The sequence below is a fragment of the Budorcas taxicolor genome, chromosome 23 (assembly GCF_023091745.1).
Source record: "Budorcas taxicolor isolate Tak-1 chromosome 23, Takin1.1, whole genome shotgun sequence".
Taxonomy (NCBI): domain Eukaryota; kingdom Metazoa; phylum Chordata; class Mammalia; order Artiodactyla; family Bovidae; genus Budorcas; species Budorcas taxicolor.
This window is the reverse complement of record NC_068932.1, coordinates 41,429,963-41,445,823: the sequence shown is the minus strand read 5'-3', so window position 1 is coordinate 41,445,823 and position 15,861 is coordinate 41,429,963. Positions and strand designations below refer to the sequence as shown.

The following is a 15,861-nucleotide window of genomic DNA, read 5'->3' as shown; positions in this document are numbered from 1 at the left end:
CTCTCATAAATACCAGATTTTCCAAACTGTAGAGCAGAAAGGAAATTTAAGACAAAATTTAAAGAGCTGGTTAATTTTCAAAGGTGGCCAATATTTCTCCAGAGTCACGTTCTCAAAGCAAATCTACTGCGTTTAGGAAACAGAAGACTTTAAGCCACAAAGTAATCTGGAATTTAGCATCGGGGGCAGGAGGTGCCAGGGAGAAAGGTCAGGGAGAAAGATACCAAATTTAGGAGATCTGGGGCAGAGACTTTTTTTTAAAATTGCACTAAAATACACAAAACGTCTTTTTTTTTTTTTTTAATGCTAAAGCTCCAATACTTTGGCCACCTGATGCAAAGAACTGACTCATTGGAAAAGACCCTGATGCTGGGAAAGATTGAAGGCAGGAGAAGGGGACGACAGAGGATGAGATGGTTGGATGGCATCACCAACTTGATGGACATGAGTTTGAGCAAACTTCGGGAGTTGGTAATGGACAGGAAAGACTGGTATGCTGCAGTCTATGGGGTCGCAAAGAGTCGGACATGACTGAGCAACTGAACTGAACTGAACTGAACTGTGACTCACATGGTAAAGAATCTGCCTGCAATGCAGGAGACAAGGTTTTGATCCCTGGTGGAAGATCCCTGGAGAAGGAAAAGGCTGCCCACTCTAGTATTCTGGCCTAGAGAATTCCATGGACATCCATGGGGTCGCAAAGAGTTGGGCACAACTAAGCGACTTTCACTCACAACCATGACAACTATCTGGTTCACAACATTGTCATTACTGCAAAAGCAGGCTTTCTATTTACCGAGTCATCACTCTCAACTCCCCTCCCCCCTCCCACTCCCTGGAAACCACTCATCTGCATTCTTTCTCTATGGATTTCTTGAAATTTTATATAAACGGAATCCTATAATAGTGGCCTTTTATGTCTGGGTTTTTTCCCTCGGCATGTTTCAAGGTTCATCCATGTGTCAGAATTTCACTCCTTTTGACATTCCATTGTGTGGACAGACCACCGTTTGTTTATCCATTCATCAGCTGGTAGAATGATACTCGGATTGTTACAACCTTCTGGCCACTGGCAATAGTGCTGTGAACATTCACATATGCGTTTCTGTTTGAACACCTGTTTTTAGTTCTTTGGGTATAAACCCAGGATTGTCACTGGGCAGAGACTTTTCCTTAGACATCTTCTTGAGGTCCTAGGATTCAGCAATTTTCTTAAGGAAGCCTCAGGTGTGGTGGCTCAAGGAAACTTATCCAGGACAACTGCACCATGAGAGACCCGTAGGAATGGGTGAAATTGCTTCTAAGCCACACCAGGTACCAGCAAGGTGGTGGGAGGGAACAGACCACGGAACAGAGGGTCTGAGTTCATATCTTGTTTCTGCCATGAACTAGTTGTGTGACCTTGGGGGAAGTATTTGCTCTTTTCATCCTCTTAGGCCTCATAGGTTAAATGGGAATAATGCCAATGATAATGAGGATGAAGGTGAGTATGAACCATGAGGATGAGGATGCTGTTAAAATGATAAAAGTTTGGGAACTCTGCTCTAGTATAGCGCCTGGAATATGGTGGGTGATTGTGGAGTCTGACTCTAGATACAGCCCTGCTGAAGTGTGAACAGTGGTCTCTGACAGTGGGGCTCCAAACACACGTCCCCCCACCCCCGCCACCAGCAGAGTCAGCCAGTAAAGCCTGAGGTCCCTGGGGGTGCGGGACCATCCCCCTGATGGAACCCAGTGGCACACCGGTCACCCGGTGCTTCTGTTCCTCACCATCGCCTGCCCTCCTGTGAAACCGAGCTGCTTACCGGATTCAGCATTTTCATGAAGGATCCTGGAAACTGCACAAAAGAGGAGCACCTGGAAGGTGAAAGAGGTAAATTTTAAATTTTCAAAAAAACTTCCAAAGGGTGTCTTCAAAACATCATGGAGGAGATTGGCTCAAAGAATCTGTATTTTTGCCACAAAAGGAATGAGTAAGCCTCAAATGTGGGTGAGTGAGCAAATCAAGTGAAAATCTAATTTTTGAAGGTACATTAGTAGAAAGATGATTCTCTGCTATTGTGCTGGGAAAGTGGCTCAGATAAAGCAAAACAGGAGCTAATCCACAATTTTCTACTCTTTACCCAGGTGATGGGAACCAATGGAGACCTATCTGTGGACCGATCATGTAACTAGTCATTCAGATAAGGGCACTAAAAGGGGTGATATTAACAGTTATGTCTGGACAGTATATGTTGGCCAGCGCCATCCTGGAGCATTAGATTGGAAATAAAGTGCACACTGTGGGGAAGGATAGTGGGGAAGAGATAGGGAGTTTGGCAAGGTCAGGTACACACTGGTATAATTAAAATGGATAACCAACAAGGACCTACTGTTTAACCCAGGGAACTCTACTCACTGTTATTTGGCAGCCTGGATGGGAGCAGGGTTGGGGAAGAATGGATGCATGTATCTGTATGGCTGAGTCCCTTGCTGTTTATCTGAAACTGTCACAACATTGTTTGTTAATCAGCAATACAAAATAAAGCATCTTTCTAAAAAAGAAATAAAATGCACAGTGAGTGTAATGTGCTTGAATCATCCCAAACCACCACCCCAGTCCATGGAAGAACTGTCCTCCATGAAACTGGTCCTTAATGCCAAAAAGGCTGGGGACCGCCACCTTAAAGGGTTTTGAGGGTCAGTTCCTGGGTCACTCTAATCGGCAGGAGCTACCTGAAAGTGTGCCTGAGCCCTCAGGCCCCTCCTGCCTCCCAGCCCAGACCCCCCGAAGCCCTCCTCTGCCAGCTGACGACATGGAACCAAGTCCAAGTAGTGCCCATCACTCGGGATGTCCTCTGTGTCTCCAATGCAGATGGAAGTACCAGTGGTACCTGCTGTCCTGAGGCTCCTTGTCCGCCGCGGGTGTGCTGACGGGGAAGCTAGCAGAGCGGAGGCACTCTTGTTAAGTCGGTCTCTGAATGACAGGACAGCTGATGGCCCTTCACCTTCTGGGGCTGAATGCTCGGAGCGCTCATGACACGCGGGGCTCACTGTTTTCTTCCTGAGGGCAAGGAGCTTTGGCAGGGGAGCCGGCCTTTGGTTTCCTCAGGTCTTTGTGGGCACCATGGCAACATCAAGGAAGGTTCTGAGCACTTCCTGTTCTAGGCTCAGTCCCCTTGTAGGCTGGGGGCTGTGGAAGGGATAGAGTCTTACAGAGATGAACTAGGGTGCCCCGACCTCCACCTCAATCACCCTCCTTAGGCGTGCAACGTCATTACCGTTTCTATGTAGCACCAGGCTTCTTACAGTGCCTGGGGGAACGCAATACTTTAAAAGGGGCCACAGTGAGAACCAACCCCCAAGTCCTCAGGCCTCATCTGTAACCTAAGATTAGACTAGATGGTAACGATGACCCTGTAAGCGAGATAGCAAAAGAGACACAGATGTAAAGAACAGACTTTGGGACTCTGTGGGAGAAGGCGAGGGTGGGATGATTTGAGAGAATAGCATTAAAACATGTATATTCAGTTCAGTTCAGTCGCTCAGTCATGTCTGACTCTTTGCGACCCCATGAATCGCAGCACGCCAGGCCTAAATAGATCACCAGTCCAGGTTCGATGCATGAGCCAGGGTGCTCAGGGCTGGTGCACTGGAATGAACCTGAGGGATGGGATGGGGAGGGAGGGGGGAGGGGGGTTCAGGACGGGGAACACATGTACACCCATGGCTGATTCATGTCAATGTATGGCAAAACCACTACAATATTGCAAAGTAATTAGCCTCCAATTAAAATTTTTAAAAAAGATTAGACTAGAAGGTTCTCATATCACTCCCAGCCTTGACACTCTGAGGAGCTCCTTTCCTAGCTCTAGTATCTAGAAATGCTTAGACAGAAATATTTAAACAAAAATTGGAGTGTTTTACATTATTCAACGGAGAAGGCAATGGCAACCCACGCCAGTACTCTTGCCTAGAAAATCCCATGTAAGAGGAGCCTGGTGGGCTGCAGTCCATGGGGTCGGGCATGACTGAGCGACTTCCCTTTCACTTTTCACTTTCATGCATTGGAGAAGGAAAAGGCAACCCACTCCAGTACTCTTGCCTAGAAAATCCCATGTAAGAGGAGCCTGGTGGGCTGCAGTCCATGGGGTCGGGCATGACTGAGCGACTTCCCTTTCACTTTTCACTTTCATGCATTGGAGAAGGAAAAGGCAACCCACTCCAGTATTCTTGCCTAGAAAATCCCATGTAAGAGGAGCCTGGTGGGCTGCAGTCCATGGGGTCGGGCATGACTGAGCGACTTCCCTTTCACTTTTCACTTTCATGCATTGGAGAAGGAAAAGGCAACCCACTCCAGTATTCTTGCCTGTAGAATCCCAGGGATGGGGGAGCCTGGTGGACTGACATCTATTGGGTCACACAGAGTCGGACACGACTCAAGCGACTTAGCGGCAGCATATTATTCAAAGCTATGCCTATGACTTACTTTGCTGGTAGATGATGTTTAATCTGCTCTCTCTGAGGACTGTCTAAAAGTCGGCGACAAGGCTGAGACCCTTCATTCCAGGGGCCAAGGTGGAATCTCATAGTGTTCTCGGTGCCTTGGTCTGTGAAGCCTGTGAGGCAGGGAGGTGGGACCCTCCTCTATCACACCCATGGACCCTCACCCATCGAAGTCCTGGCCCTCCACCCCAGGGCTCATTGAAACGCCAACAGTAAAAGGGGCCTGGAGTCAGTGCAGCTCGTTAAGGCCTGAGGGTCTTCAAGCACAGCCTCTTCTAAGTCACATAAATTATACAGCAAGATAGGAGAGTAGCTACTCTACCTACTGGTAACTGTGTCCTAGAAACTATAACACACTTGATCAAGGAGAGGCATCTCCGAATGTACCTCCCTCCTCGCCCTCAGATCTGTGGTTCTACCCCCCTGACACCCACTTCCTGCTGTGCAGTCAGTGACAGAGTGTCCGCTGGGGGCTTACCCACCCGTGTCCCCCCAGAGCCCAGCACCAAACTCGGCCCCTGGGCCATGCTCAACAAACGTCTCAGCTTGGATAACTGGAGGTACCAGTCCATACCCACCACTCTGTCTTTGCACGTGGATAAGCACTGTGTGTGTGTGTGTGTGTGTGTGTGTGTGTGTGCGCGCGTTTCTCTGTGGGTCAAGGTTCCATCTCGGCAGAAGTTTGTCTACAAATAAGCAGATTCACTCCCTCGCTGTGGCTCCCTTGTATCCACCCAGCTTTCCCCAGTCACCTGTCCCTGGAGTACGGGGCCTCATGTAAGATTTCAGTTTAAGTTTGAAAGATTTAGCAATCCCACTCACTCCGCTATGGGCCACCCCCTCCTCCACCAACGCTCTCAGGTACCACTTCTTACGGCGCAGAAAACAGGCCCTTGGGCGCCCTCTGGTGTCCACCCTAAGAAAGCATCCCAGGGTGGCACACTTCTCTGTCCATTAACAGGAACCCTGGCCTTGGCCGCATGTATCATTTCCTCCAGTTCTAAGCTCGAGCATCCAGCTTAACAGCTCATTCTAAGCTGAACGTCCTCTTTACATACGTCTCTCCACAAATCTTGGGAGCTGAGTTACTAGCCAAAGTCAAAAACAACAAATGCAAATAAATGGAAATATCCCCATGCCTCCAGTATGCTTCCCTAAGGGCTTCAGACGGCAACTGAACAACAAATGCTTCCCTAAAGCTCTTTTTCTGGTGGTGTCCGGTTGCTTGGATGTGTAGTGACCCAGCCCCATAGGTCCAGACAAGTCAGAAATCCCAAGACTTCAGTGGTCCCAAGACTTCAGGGGTTCAGACACCAAACCTCACTGAGCACAGCTCTGAGCTACAACCACACTGTACCAAAATCTCCCACGCCACAGTGACAGGATTCCAGTGTGAGTCCATTTTATTCTAGAACGCTCCAGGGATGAGGAGCTCACTCCCTTCCCAGAGGGTCCCAGATGGTCCATTTCAGCCATTCCATCTGGTGACTCATGTGGACAGGCGGTGGGATACATGGGAAGGAACACCTGACTTGGCTCTGGTTCTAGCACTGGCTTCCCCGATTGCTCAGATGGTAAAGAATCTGCCTGCTATGTGGGAGACCTGGGTTCGATCCCCGGGTCAGGAAGATCCCCTGAAGAAGGGAATGGCAACCCACTCCAGTATTCTTGCCTAGAGAATTCCATGGACAGAGGACCCTGGCAGGCTACAGTCTGTGGGATCACAAAGAGTTGGACACGACTGTGTGACTAACACACACATTAGCACTGACTAGCTGTGTGACCCTGGCCATGACTTTATCCTCCCTTGGTGGAGAGCACAGACTCAGAGCCTCTGGGGCCTAGCAGTTTGGAGCATCTAGGTCTCAGAGCCTGAGTGTTGGCTCTAAAGTTTCTGGTTCTAGAAGAATCAGGACACTGACACTGTGTGTGTGCAGTGGAAGGCCCCATGGGTATCAGGATCAGCTGGCTCCCAAGGTAGGGGAAGCTGTCTGTGCACCGGGTCCAGGCCAAGGCTGGAGTCCTAAGCTAGTCAGTCCCAAGCCTGCTTACCCTGCTCACCTGATCCTTCCCTCGGGAACCACGAAGAAGGCTCTTGTGCAAGTTTCCCCCTTTCCCCCTCTACCCCCTGATTGGCCCTAGTGTGTCTCCACCTGGTCCTGCTCCCCTCCTCCTGGGAGCCGTAACAATGTCTTCAGTGACAACTGTCTCTTCATCTGTTGGCCTCATCCTCCCTGAATAATAATAAAAGCTACATTTTAAAACATCGACCCGGGCTTCAGGGAGGGCTTCTTGGAGGAAGTGACATTAAGCATGAACCTCAAGGGGGTAGGGATTGGCTGAGAGATACATTGATGAGGCAGGGGTGTCGCAGGTGGAGGGAACAGCACGTGCTGGACTGGAGTGGAGGAGAATGTCCATGTAGTCTGATGGCGGGAAAGGGTGGGAACAGAGGCTGGGGTGTCAGAAAGGGAGCAGGGTCCAGGTCTCCCAGGGCTTGGAGGCCCGAAGAGTCTGGGTTTTGTCTAGTCCTACCCAGCTTGTTTTTCCCAGCTCCTAATAAACCCAAGGGCTTCCCAGTGGCTCAGGCAGTCATAAAGAATTCATCTGCAATGCAGGAGACATGAGTTCAAACCCTGCGTGGGGAAGATCCACTGGAGAAGGGGATGGCTACCCACTCCAGTATTCTTGCCTGGGAAGTCCCATGGACAGAGGAGCCTGGCGAGCTACAGTCCATGGGGTCACTAAAGATCGGACTAAACAACAAACTGTCCAAAAGACCGACATGAACTCTCCAGATTCTGCCGTTGCTATTTCAGGGAACCCCGAAGCCTGGTTGGGTGCCACCAGCCTGGGGAGGCGCCACGGGTCCATCGACTGCAGAGGGAAACACCCAAGAGGCCAGAAGAGCAAAGCCACTCAGGTCAGCCCAACAGTGCGCACGTGGGGCAGCCCCACTGCCCTTCCCACCCATTGAAATAAACGAGCAGGCTTTTCATCGTCTGTAAAAAACAATAGTGGAGCCAGCCCCAACTCAAGGCAGAGCCACCAATCAGACGAATGAAAGAATGGGCGTGAGGGCCACGGCAAGCATCAGAGAGCATCCCCTATCCCCACTTCTCTTCCCGCCACTTCCTGTCCTGACCTCCCGGGGAAGGATTCTCTTCACCTGGGGAAAAGCAAAGGACTTTGCAGTCACCGAGGATCTGGAATTCAGTCTCCTGGCTGAGTGATTCAGTCAAGTCCCCGGGGTTTTTTAACCTCTTTGAACCTCTGTTTCCTTCTTGTAAAATGGAAATAAAAATAGTTCTCACGCACCAGAATATTTCGAGGGTGAAATGAGCTACAGAACGCTTACCTTGAGGGTGCCCCCGTGTCAACATGCTTCCGCCTGTCCGGTGCCTTGCACATGCGCACACCTCCACCCCGGCCGCGCGGGGACACCCGCCTCGTCCTGCTCAGTTTTTCAAATGCAATGTCCTGGAAAGCACAGAGGCTTTGCTGAGAAACCTCGGCATCCCACAAGGGCCAAGGATTTCGTTAATGGAGCTGGTCAGGGAGTCGGGCAGCCCTGTCTGGGCCCGTCACCTCCAATGCGGAGCAAAGTCCTGCTTCCCCAAGCCTTCCCCCAGATTCACCTGTTCCTGCCTGCCGCTTGCTTCTTTCTTTCCGACTGAGAAGCCTGGAGTGGGGAGGGGCGTCGGCAGGGGTTGTCCCTGGCATGACCTCGGGCCCCTCAGATCTCACATCTAAGGAGCTAGTCCCCAGAGACGTGCCCCCTCCATTGCCAGCGACCCCTCCCTCTTTTCTCTCCCCCGCCCCAGGCCCCATCCTCAGAAGGTAATTTTAGTATCTCCCTAAAGTCACCTATGAGAGCCCCAAATGAGCTCTCAGAAAAGAAAAATGATACAAGAAGCTCAACTGACTTGGCAAATTGAACTTCTAAAAGATGCTGAGATCTCAAAGGTTGCAATGCCAGGAGGTCAGGTGCCAGCTTCTCCTGTTCCTCCTGCAAAGCCAAGTAACTTAAATGGTCCTCAGCGGCCACCACCTGGGCGAACATTTGCAAGCACAGGTGCCATTATATGAGGCTTCCCAGGTGGTGCTAGTGGTAAAGAACCCGCCTGCCAATGCAGATGGGAGTTCATCCCTGGGTCGGGAAGATCCGCTGGAGGAGAGCACGGCAACCCACTCCAGTATTCTTGCCTGAAGAATCCCACGGGCAGAGGAGCCTGGCGGGCTACAGTCCATAGGGTTTCAAAGAGCTGGACATGACTAAAGCGACTTGGCACGTGCACGTGGCATTGTATACACTGAGTTAGGAAAAAAGTGGCTGATCCCAACCCACAGGGGTCCCCGAGGCCAGGCACTCCCCATGGTGGCCCTGTGGGCAGGTATAGTGAGGTGGCTAAGCTGGAGGGTAGCCTTGGACTTCTGGCCTCCAGAACTATGAGAGGATAAACTTCTGTTGTTTAAGCTGTGAAGTGATTTATGACGGCCATCCTGGGAAAATGGACACCTCCCCCACCCCTTTACTCCCCGTATATACCATCCTTCCAACCTGGGGTCCCTGGGAAGGTCAGGAGTAATTAGAGAATCTAACCGCCCATATCCCTCGTTTAATCTCCAAAGTGGCCTAATTATCTGTCACCCATGGTGGATTGCCCACCTTTTCCTATTCCCCTGGGACAGGAATGGACATTTCAGGGTTGATCTGCACAGACTAAAGGAATGAGCAGGAAGAGTGACAGCCTGCTGCTTCTTTGAGCCAATAAAGGGAAATAGATTTTGCCCCCTAAAGTCAAAGAGAATTTGTAAAAAACAAAGTCCAAGCTAATTTAATACACTCACTTAATTATTTTAGTAGCAAGTCAATATTCCTCAATTGCTCCATCTTACAAACACAGCCATGATAACAAAGGAAACATTATTTAAATCTGTGGCCAAGAAAGTGAGCCTAGATAGAGAGCAAAAGGCTAAATCTGATATGATTTAACAAAGGCGAGAAAAGACCCAACCCTTCCCAGAAAATAAATCATAGCCACACTTATTGCCAAGATCCAAAGAAAAAAAATTTATTTACAATAGAGAATTTTATTTGAAACATGCATTTTTCTTTTTTCTTTTTTTTTTTAAAACAAATCAGCAAATGCAGATCAAGTTTACACTCCTTAAGGCAAGAGTCCCTTTGCAAGCTGTACATGATCATATTAAATCCAAAAGCCGCTCACCCTGGAAACTCATGTACAAAGGGCAAGGCCAAGGTCAGCGATTTGTCTTTTATTAGAGAATCAGACAATCTCCCTGATACAGGAACTCTGAGGTCAACTTGCTATGAATTATACTAGGAAAATGCAAACCAATAGCAAGAAATTCTGATCGTCTCCTTAGTACTGCATACAATCAAATCAACTTTATTTAGAAAGGAAATACAGTAGTGCATACGAAAAAGTGAAAACAGAGCCTGTCCACATAACCGGAGGGACAGCAGTGTGCGACGGTCATATTGCACGCAACGGTCGAGTCCAAACATTTGGTTCAGAGTTAGCTTTTCCCCATTTTGGCAATCAGCTCATCACAAATCTTGGTGAGTTCTTCGATCTCTTTATTCTGCAAGTGAAGACAAAAAAAGAGGTTGCTGAAATCTCCTGGTTGTTGGAAATCAAGCCAATCAGAATGGTCACTGGGCTTTTTAGTGTCATCCGGGCTGACTGGTCCCCCTGAGGATATCTAAAGCAGCAAAAGAAATGACCTGGAGCCAAGTAACCTGTACATCCCAGCTCTAGCTGTGTGACCTTGGGCAAGTTACACAACCTCTCTGAGCCTTGAGTTTCCTTATCTCAAAAGTGTAGATGATCACATCCGTCCCTCTCAGAATTTAGTGAGGTAAGAAATGCCAAGCTTCCTAGCACAGTGGCCAGCACAGAGTATGGCTTAACCAGCATTCATCATCTCTGCTTATTTGTCCCCAAGGCTGCAGGCACAAAAGGGTGGTCTACGGTGAGCTCTTCGGTGGCTCTTTTTGAGAAATGCCACCAGAGGGGTTAAGCAATTCTACTTGGATGGGACCCCTAGCATTATTCAGAGGATGCCAAGTGAGGCGGTGCTGTGGATACAGGGCGTGCGGAGAGGGGTGAGGGCAGACACAGGACATCTGCAGGGGCTTCTCGGGCCACACCTTGCCCATCCTCTGAAGCCCCCTCAAGAGGAGCCAACCATGTGTTCATCTCACAGCAGAGATCTTCAACACTGTCCATTCTCCAGCAACAGGCATCCGACGGGGTGGGACCTCCATCCGGACGGTGGTGGCTTTGCTCTCAGATGGACTAAATGCCATGCCTGATGCCCATGTGGCTCAGCAGCCAGTCTTGGCGGGTCCTCTCCAACGGGGCGAGACCTTTCTGTATCCCTGGAACATGGTGCAGCCAGCTTTCCCTTGAGGTCCCCGTGGAAGGTGAGTCTTAAGTCACAAGGCTGTGCTCTGAGGCTGCACTGAGGCCCTTTTCTAGAAAGCTCCAGGCCTCCTAAGACACGGTCCAGCCGGGAGCCACGTGCCCTGGGTACCCGGGCTGGGCTCCAGGTGCCACTCATCGCTGAGCCGGTGCTCCAGAGGAATCCGGCCTCCTTAGCAGAGGACGTTCAGTCCTGCCTGCAGCTGCAGATTCAGTCCTGCCTCCAGTCCCCACGGGGAGACAGCTCCGCCAGGAATACACCTCGGCCCACCTCCCGCCTAAAGTCTTGTGCTCTCGGAAGCACTGAAATGCCTATTGGGGGATGGATTCTGCATGGGACGCAGGACAAGCCACTAATCCTGGAATTCCTGTTATCACTGCTCGGGCTACTCGCAGTGATGTTTCATGTTACTGGAGCACTTTTAGCACATGCTGGTCAGCGTGCAAACCCAGCGCAGGCCCTGGATTGCGCTCCGTTCTCATTGTAATCTCTTAACGGAAGCCATTATTATACCCCTACTTTTCAGTGAGGAGACTGAGGCTCAGAGACGGTAAGTGTTTATGTGTAAGGTCACACAGCTGGTCAGACACAGCAAACCTGAAACACGAATTCCAGTCGGCCTGGTTCCTAACAGCTTGGCTATTTCACGTGTTAGGCACAACGCCTAGTGACTGATGACGCAGGGGCACGAGCAGACCCACTAGCTGTGGATTCTTGGAGGTTCTCCAAGCTCTATCCTGGCGCCGTCAGCCACCAGCCAGGAACCTGCCCTATCACAGAGCTCAGCTCACCAGGCAGAAGTCCCAGGTCCTTTATCAAGTCTCAACTGGGCGAAAGGCCCAATGCCTTCACCTAAGAGATGCCTGAGCTGGGGGATAGGGGGAATAAGGTTTCTGAATCTCTTGAAAACAGAGACTACCCCCTCCATATCACTTGGAGCCCTTTAGGGAAGAACTCATGTGGATGACCCACTCCTCCTGAGTTTTAGTTTAAGACAAAATTATATTTGCGGATACATTTTTTTTTCTGTTATCCAAATCAGTGCAGAGCTTACTCGCTTTCTTCCTTGTCTTCTAGTTTGCCAGAAAACCTAACATCCATCATCTTCACTTTGCAACTATAATCATCTGAACAGGCCAGGTGCCTTTAAAGCATCTCTCCTGACTCTGGTTTTAGCTCTATTGTTCTACCTAATATCCTGATGTGATTTAAATACCATCATACCCTGATGGAAATAGGAGGGAACAACTTCACACCTTCAAGATCTTTCGGTTTAGTCCCCCAGCATTACAAACCTAGGTGAAGTGCCGGGCCTGCCAAGGGGCAGGATGGACGGCAGGGAGGTGTGGGGACCTGAATCTCCTGAGTTCCGAGCTCTTTCCCTGAGACTGTGTAGGGGATGTGAGAGGTGGTATCCACCCACTGCAGAGGTTAGTACTGCTTGGCCCAGAACCCCTGGGGCCCAGCCAGCCACCCTGGAAGCCAGCTGGGTGCTTTGAGAAGAGCAGAAGCCATTTGGGAGACTGGACTCCTGATGCCACCTGCCTTTAAAGTACCCCCACCAATGCCCATCAAGACCCCAGTGCATGAGAAGCGCTGTTATCCCAGGCCACCAGGCCCTCGATGACCATCCTGGGGCTCAGTAAATCAACCAGAATCGGGGGTGCATGTCTGGAAATCCAGGGAGGGAATCTGACTAGCGCACACTCACTCAGAATCAGCCTCACGGCTCTCCTGGGTGGAAGAGGCTTTTCTGTAGGACACCCAGGGAGTTGGTGTGTAAAGTGACCCAAGCCCTTGACTTGGACATCAGGAAATCTGGGCGTAAGCTGAGAATCCTCAAGAGTATCCCCCTCTAATCCTCGGGAGTAGGAGGACACCTGGGGGCCCTTCTGACCCTGGCACTGCCCATGTTCTGCAGGTGTCTCTGCCCAGGGCGTTGCCTGGTGGGCACCATCCTGCTCGCTAGGTGCAGGGGTTAAAGCACGATGCCTGGCACACCATAGCTGCTGAGCAAACATCTGACAAATGAATGAATGTTGAAAAGGAACGGAAAATGACAGTTCCAGGGAAGGCAGAAAGGGAGCCAGTCTCAGGGCTGAGTTAACCTAGAGGGAGGGCAAGGCCACACCCACGAAGCATGACCCTGCCCCAGGAATGCCTGACGAGTGGCCCAGAGTGAGAAGCCCAGCTCCGTGTGTCTGAGCCTCTGAGCTGCTGTGGGCGCAGAGAAGCCCAGCTCCGTGTGTCTGAGCCTCTGGCCAGCTCCGCCCGCCTGTTACCTTCTGCTCCAGCGTTCTCTCCAGAGCGTCCACTCGCAGCTGCTCCTTCCGTAGGCTGGCCTGGTAGGCAGCCTGTTCCTGCTGGGCCTTGCCCCGGACTTGGGCGATCTCGGCGTTGGCCCTGCAGGAGCGGGTTGGGGATGGGGTTCAGAGATGATCACCCTTCCCTGGAGACGCCTCCCACCCTCTTCCTCCCCAGTCTGTGCAAGTGTGCTTGCTCAGTCGCTTCATTCGTGTTTGACTCTGCGACCCCATGGACTGTAGCCCCCAGGGTCCTCTGTCCATGGGATTCTCCGGGCAAGAATACTGGAGTGCGTGGCCATGCCCTCCTCCAGGGGATCTTCCCGACCCAGGGATCGAACTTGTGTCTCCTCTGTCTCCTGCATTGGCAGGTGGATTCTTTATCACTAGTGTCACCCAGGAAGCCCTTCAAATCTGGGCAGGGGGAACCAACCATCTGGCTCCAGCTCCCTCCAACAGGGCCCTGAGCACAGGAGCCCATGAGAACCCCTGTCCCTGTGATGCCGAGGTACTTCCAGTGGGTACCCTGGAAATTCCAACATGCATCCCTCACTTATCAAGATGGATACTGATGGAGAGTGTGTTATCCTGAACTGTACTGAAAAATGCAGCTGGATGATCCACTCAGCTGTGGGATTGGGATTGGGAATTATCCATTATCCCAAGGCGATGGCAGGGGTGCCAGGGAGCTCCCAGACAGCCTCAACCAGGGCTGGCTACTGAGGGGCCCTTGGGAGCAGACTCTGGGCGGCCTTACCTGTCCAGCTTCTCCTCTGCATGGACCTTCAGCGCCTGGTACCTCTGTTCCTCCTTCTTTACTCGAGACAGGTACTCTTGTGCACACTTCTTCAGCACCTCTTCATTCTGACAACGATAGAGTACGGGGGTCAAGCCCACAGAAGAAAACCTAAGGAGGGCTGGGGACCCTGAGGGCTACGGATGTGGGTGTAACCCCTGACCGCTGCGTCCTACCCCCCATCCGGCAAGGATGGCCTTCGAGAGCGCTCCCACGATCCTCCCAACCCGCGCCTCCTCCCCTACCACCGGGTCTTGCCATCCCTCCCCGCGAACGCCAGCACACCTTGCGGAAGCCCTCCAAGACCTCCTTCATCTTCTCGTATCTCCTGAAGAGATCGGCCAGGGACTTCTCCACCGAGTTCAGGTCGGCCAGGGCCTGCTCCTTCTCCAGGACCAGCTGCTGGACGGTCTGGTGGGAGACCGACTTCTCCCTCTGTTCATCCTCTGGTGGGAGACACAAGGAGCACAACGATGGAGCCCACAGCTTCTGGACCTGGTCTCGGGGGCCAGCAGAGGCGTCGGGTGCAGCTCAAGTCTGACCTGTGGGCTATCTAGGACCTCAGCTTTTGGTTGACACAGACCCACTCCCTCGAGCCCGCCCAGACTCCGCCTCTAAAGGAACAAAATTCACGGCTCCATCATCCCAGACCTGGGCCTATGCCACATTAGATGGGATGGAAATGAACCAGTATCCTTTAACCTGATCACTGCAGCCCCTTAAACTACCTTGGAGACCCTGCTGATTCTATTTGGTTGTTGATAGCATAAGGACCAATCCATAAGGTAAAAAAGAAAACATCACTCCTGAATTTGGTGTTGAGCCAGAATAAAATGTGCTGTAGATGGAGCTGTGAGGGAAGGAATACCCCTTCTTAAGCATGATGAAGCTAAAGAGATAGGCACTGGAAAAGAAAAAGCCTTCTTCATCCTTAAAACTTCCCATTAACCCCAAGCCCACATAACCGTGGCCCTGAAATCCTGCTCTACAAAAACGGCCATTTCTTTTGATACGGCGAGTGTCTTCTTTAATTCCCAGGAAAATGGAGCTATTTCTGTTGGAGTGACTTTCTTAGTGTTGCACAAAACAATTAAATTCTGGCCCCGCCTGGAGTAGCTGATCCTGGTGGCATGCTCTGTATACCAGTCTGTCATTGGTCTGCATGGGGAAGGAGCCGCTTGCTCTGATCGGTCTGGAACTTTGCTGGTAGCAGAGAGTCCGTGGAGGGGAGCACCCCTGCTTGGAGCTCCTGTCCGTTCTCAGGTCACCTGGCGGGGGCGCCTGGGCCAGAGGATGGACAGCAGCTGTCATCGATGACAGTGCCACGGCAGAGCAGCGGCCTGTGTGTACTGGGCTCCTGCACATGTCAGGCGCTGGGCTGACCGTCCTCTTGACTCAGTGCCCCTCAGGCAGCACCCGGCAGTTGGTCTGGGCTTTAAGTAGTTCAAACCAGGACAACCCCTCCTCCCAGGGACCCCTCTTTGCACTGGAATAAACCCCCACCCCACATGCTCTCTGCTCTCAGCACTGCTGCAACCCTGCTGGGAAAGCCGACCCTCGTGGCCCCACCTCGCTCAGAGACACCTTTCCTGAACCCACGTGGGAAACGCCTCATCTCCACGCCCAGTATGGGCTTCCCTGGTGGCTCCGTGATAAAAGAATCTGCCTGCCAATGCAGGAGCCGCAGGTTTGATCCCTGGGTCAGGAAGATCCCCTGGAGTGGGAAATGGCAACTCACACCAATATTCTTTTCTGCTAAATCCCATGGACAGAGGAGCCTGGCAGATTACATACAGTCCACAGAGTCGCAAAAGAGTGGGGCAC

At 51.4% G+C, this 15,861-nt stretch overlaps 2 protein-coding genes across 5 annotated transcripts in view; both read right to left on the bottom strand.

Annotated features, from left to right (window-relative positions):
- BTBD16 (BTB domain containing 16) overlaps positions 1–1,823 on the bottom strand; it is a 49,401-nt gene extending 47,578 nt beyond the window's left edge. Inside the window, exon 1 of the mRNA XM_052661046.1 lies at positions 1,806–1,823. Coding sequence (XP_052517006.1) covers positions 1,806–1,823 — 18 coding nt within the window. The remainder of the gene's footprint in view (positions 1–1,805) is intronic.
- A 7,709-nt stretch (positions 1,824–9,532) lies between these two features.
- TACC2 (transforming acidic coiled-coil containing protein 2) overlaps positions 9,533–15,861 on the bottom strand; it is a 231,036-nt gene continuing 224,707 nt past the window's right edge. For all 4 annotated transcript variants that reach the window (XM_052661039.1, XM_052661041.1, XM_052661042.1 and 1 more), the window contains 4 exons: positions 14,323–14,483; positions 13,999–14,105; positions 13,221–13,341; positions 9,533–10,095 (listed from right to left, as the gene is read on the bottom strand). In XM_052661039.1, the coding sequence (XP_052516999.1) occupies positions 10,030–10,095; positions 13,221–13,341; positions 13,999–14,105; positions 14,323–14,483 (455 nt within the window). In that variant the 3' untranslated portion in view covers positions 9,533–10,029. The remainder of the gene's footprint in view (positions 10,096–13,220; positions 13,342–13,998; positions 14,106–14,322; positions 14,484–15,861) is intronic.